The following is a 5,000-nucleotide window of genomic DNA, read 5'->3' as shown; positions in this document are numbered from 1 at the left end:
TTATTTGTTTGATTTTGCAATATTAACTCATCATTAAATATACAGAATTAAAAAGAAAAGTTATACAGAATCGGAAAATTTAAAGTCGCATAGTATACATAGGAAGACAAAAATATCCAGTCAGTAATTTCGTAAATCAATTCTTATAGAAATAGAATAAAAATCAAGATAAAAATTGTTATTTCAAGTTAGATATGTTTGCCTCATTTCGATGAATACTACGTGCTCCTAAATTGATTCATTTTTATATCATTATTTTCCATCTTACCATCGCTTTGTTGCGCTTCACTCCTGCAACAATTGTCTCAAATTGTTTCAGGAACTGTTCCTTGCCACTTGTTGATGCCATAGCTCTGTCGTAAAACAGGTGAAATTATAACATATATTGTTAACATTACGGATATATTAAAACTATTAATATTTGCAGTACGTACTCATTATAGTTATCCTGAATGGAATTTAGTAACGACAATTCCTTACTTATGTACAGTTTTGTATCATCGAGAGTATTGTACAACGTATAATATTGTTTAGTTTCTTTGTGCTTGGCTGAAACTGTAAACAATACGCTTTAATCGGAATTTCTTGAAATAGATACTTCTGAATTGCAGGATTGTTCTTAAGTAATGATAAATTCAATTAACCTTGGTTATAGAGTTCCATAAAACGACGTTGATATTGTGTCAGTTCAGAGCGCCCTGGAACATCGTCCAGTTGTCTCGTTAAAGATGCAATAATTCTATTCTTTTTAGCCAATTGCAATCGCACTCGTGTTATAGCTTCCTTTTGCTCCTCATATTCTTTGACACGATCCTCTTCTTCCACCGGAGTACCATTTTCAATCTCTTGTAACATACCTCGAAGAAGATTTAAGTCCGACTTACATTGCTCTCGGAAATTGTATTCTTGTTCCTTTAATCCCTCATGCACAGATAGAAGCTCCTCTAATCGTTTAAAAATACTAAAAGTTGAATAAAAATTCTTATTGTTTATTTCATATTTGTAAAAAAGTACCAGAAGAAAAAGATTAATATTAAAAAAATTAATATACATATATCTTCATTTATAATCAATCATAACTTTATTACTTCTAAATACCTGTCATTATCATTAATTCCAATTTCCCGAATCTTTTTAAACGAGCGCTCAATGGTTTCTCTTCTCGTACGATATTCTTTCACTTTTTCTACTATTTCAACAAGTTTGTCAGATAAAGTATCTCTCTCCTTCGTTAACTTGCGTACTCTAGATTGTAATGTTGTCTTTTGTTTTTGCAATGCAATTAGAGCGCGCGATGAATCTGTTGCGTCACCATCCTGCATTAATACAAATATCATGTTGTATGCTTCAATTATATTGCGCAAAGATACATTCTATATTTAAATTTACCTTTATTTCGGAAGTAGCCATGGCTGCATATTTTTCTGCCACTTTAGCAATTTCTTGTGCTTGTATACCAACGATGTTTCCAACTATACTTACACTTAAGCGCTGTATTAAAGATAATATTACAAAAATATAAATAAGAAATTACTTATGCTTATTTATATATTTCTAGCTTTATAATGTGAATCGTCGTTTACTTAATTTCTGTCGTTCTGAAGATCAAGTATGGTTTGAAACGTAAACTTGTAACTAATTTATTTTAATTTAATAAACATTAATTTTAAATTTATTTTCTAACATCTTTTTATTGCTCGAAAATTGGCCGTCCTTTCTATAAAAATACAAGTCACAATAATTAACTTTTTAAGAGAAAAGAATCTTTTGAATATGACCACACTTCAAACAAATAATACTTTCACGTAAATTTGGATAAAAAATTGTTTTTTTTTTTTTTGAATGATAATATGAGTGAACAATATGTATATAAATTGTATATAATAAAAAAAGTATTATTTAAAACAACCTTGAATCCATTCTTAGTAACATTTTTAAAAATCTACATACCGAATGTTCTTCTATAATGGATAGAGCAGCGGTAATCTGTTCAGTTGTGTTCTAAAGGGTATTACATAAACAAATTACATAAACTTCTCTACTAGTTTAAGAAGTATTGAATAGATAAATAAAAAATGATGTATTTTATGTAAACAATACCTTTTCATTTTTTTTATTACTTGACTCATTTCTTGAATCATTGCTTTTACATTCTGTCGATGTTGTTGTTGCTGATGAATTTTTAACAGCCTCAAATGGTGCTTCATATTCTAATATTGTACCGATAAATCTATTTGATTCATCTTTCACAAAGTCCTCTTTTTGTTTGAACAACCGTCGTGGCTCGTAGACTTTCTGTTATACATTGAAGAAAAATAGCGCATATCAACTACACATCCATATGGTTTTTATAATTAAATATTTTTCTTAAAATAGTTTGCACCTTAACTGAACGTAAATTTCTGATAACATTTTCATTAGCCGTTGCTCCAACTTCACAATCTTCACTAAAAGAATGCTTTTTGTGAAATTGATTTAACGCAAAGGCTCTCACAAAGTCTGCCATTTCTTGCCGCATTTCCATAGAACGCTTTACCAGCCATTGAACAACTGGAAATATATGGATACAGTCTAGCCCTTGTATTTGATGTGGTTCTATTCGATATGGACAATTCATTTTGGGAAGCATAACCACAATTTTCTCTGTCAAGGAACTGTAATACATATATTTTACACAATGTGAAATATTAGTTATAGTTAAAAAGATTTTCTATGTAAGAGGATATTAATAATAAAAACAATAAAATATAAGGAATAAAAAGAAATTAATAAGTAAAATCATTTTCAAATAAATACAACGTATACAATACATACATTTTTTGACCAATTGTGAGATTTTCTTGAAAAAGTAAATCCACGTCTACATCAAAATTGCATGATTCAATGCACCAGGTCATGCCGCCAACAACCTAACAAATATTAATTTTTGAAATTACATATAAGCTTAATAAAAATAAAATAAAAACTGGAAATAATTTGCGAACCTTATCGAAATTCGATAAACCTTTAATTCGTGCCCTAAAATAACCCGCAGCGACAAGTAAGTCAATAATCTCTTGAAATTTAGTGGTTTGTTCCTCATCCTCGCGTACATCGACCTAAGAATATAACATTTGAATGATTAGTTCAATATATTTAAACTAAATAACAAGTTTGAATTATATTTATGCAGTGCGTATTCCATTTGAGAGTAACTCATATCAATCTAAAGAATTTCTTACACCATAACTGGATACAAAGGAAAGTACATATTCTTTGCAATAATTTGCAAATGTATTAATTCAATTTGTAATAAATAATTTTATTCATATGATCTGTTGTTTATCTCGCATAAATATATATACTCTGATTCCCTGTCTCAATTTTGATATATATTGTTAATTCATCAATTTAGTAAGACAAAAGATTTTTATTATTTCAAGTTCTATAATATTGCGAAAAAAGTCTTTAAATAAATAATAAATAACTTAAAAAAAGACATCATTTTACCAAATAGATGTTGATTACTATGGAACATCTTACCTCCGTGCTTTCAGAACTTCTTAATAATCTTTTCGGCACGTCGTTCAGCATGTTGTTGATTTTTCAGAGGCAGCACGCTGTTCTTTTTTAATATATTTACAATTAAAAGAGATAATTTATTATAATTTGTGCAATCGAGAGCTCCAACTCCCTGGGTCATGGGTCATGTTCCAAAACTTCTTCTTCTTCTTATATTTATATTAGCTCCTGCCTCTTATACGAGGTCAATATGGCCAGCATTTGCCTCTGATTGTTTAGGCAATTGAGAGGTGCGCTACGGTATTGAGTGTCGACTCTGCCACTTGAGTTGGACGTCATGGGTGGGGGGCTGAGAGACTGTGAGAAATCCAAGCAGGGATATAGGGGATTATGGAAGTCGCAGATGCGCGCGCAGGCGCGCGTACTTACAAATTTATATCCGTTGACTTGCAGTATGCCATAATGAGCCTACAAATTTTTGCTGTAGGTTTTTTGGTAAATGTTTAGTATAACGCTCTCCCCTCCGATTTTCTTACAACTTTGTAAAATTGTTTATTTCTGTGTGTAAAAAACATTCTGAGAAGGAAAATCGTCGCTCAGGTCTCGTTTTTTTTTAAATTTAATTTTAAAGTTTTGATGTCGGTAAGGTAGGAAAATGATAATTTACGTTTTTTAAATACTGCGCAACTTTATTTGTTACTATATTCACAAATTAAGTTGTCCGCATACTCATTATTAACGGTGCCATTTAGGTTAAAATTTTATGGTTGTGAAATACTGTACGTGGCCAAAATTGATAAATTGATAAATTGATAAATTGTGATTTTCGTTAAAGCACTGCACACACACACGTGTGTATGCCCTGCTTTATAGAAGTTGTGATTTTTGTTAAAGCAGGGCACACACACACACGTGTGTATGTCCTGCTTTATAGAAGTTGTGATTTTCGTTAAAGCAGGGCACAAACACACCGTGTGTATGCCCTGGTTTATAGAAGTTGTGATTTTCGTTAAAGCAGGGCACAAACACACGTGAGTATGCCCTGCTTTATAGAAGTTGTGATTTTTGTTAAAGCAGAAGGCGCCAAACACACGTGTGTATGCCCTGCTTTATAGAAGTTGTGATTTTCGTGTATGCCTTGCTTTATAAAAGTTGTGATTTTCGTTAAAACAAAGCACACACGTGTGTATCCACTGCTTTATAAAAGTTATGATTTTTGCTCGGATTTTCGTTAAAGCAGGGCACACACATGTTTTAAGCAGATATTTTGTATTTAATTAGCAGACAGTTGTCACGTGACCTTCAAATAAAGTTGCGCAGTACTTTAAAAACGTAAATTATCATTTTCCTACCTTACCGACATCAAAACTTTGAAATTAAATTTTTAAAAAACGAGACCTAAGCGACGATTTTCCTTCTCAGAATGTTTTTTACACACAGAAATAAACAATTTTACAAAGTTTTAAGAAAATCGGAGAGGAGAGTGTTATACTAACTTA

The 5,000-nt window shown here is 31.0% G+C and overlaps 1 protein-coding gene across 1 annotated transcript; it reads right to left on the bottom strand.

Moving 5' to 3' along the window:
- Positions 1-202: 202 nt before the first annotated feature.
- Positions 203-4,868, bottom strand: Fidipidine (coiled-coil domain-containing protein 93). The gene is given in 13 exon segments (XM_071796188.1): positions 203-353; positions 435-555; positions 645-961; positions 1,099-1,316; positions 1,390-1,491; positions 1,951-2,001; positions 2,101-2,295; positions 2,384-2,654; positions 2,815-2,909; positions 2,985-3,098; positions 3,523-3,576; positions 3,578-3,858; positions 3,931-4,868. Coding segments are annotated over 12 exon segments (1,752 nt in total). The 5' UTR covers positions 3,683-3,858; positions 3,931-4,868; the 3' UTR covers positions 203-244.
- Positions 4,869-5,000: the final 132 nt, after the last annotated feature.

Source organism: Temnothorax longispinosus, unplaced genomic scaffold (assembly GCF_030848805.1).
Source record: "Temnothorax longispinosus isolate EJ_2023e unplaced genomic scaffold, Tlon_JGU_v1 HiC_scaffold_150, whole genome shotgun sequence".
NCBI classification, from domain to species: Eukaryota; Metazoa; Arthropoda; class Insecta; order Hymenoptera; family Formicidae; genus Temnothorax; species Temnothorax longispinosus.
The sequence above is the reverse complement of the archived record's forward strand: the minus strand, read 5'-3'. Positions and strand labels throughout refer to the sequence as shown.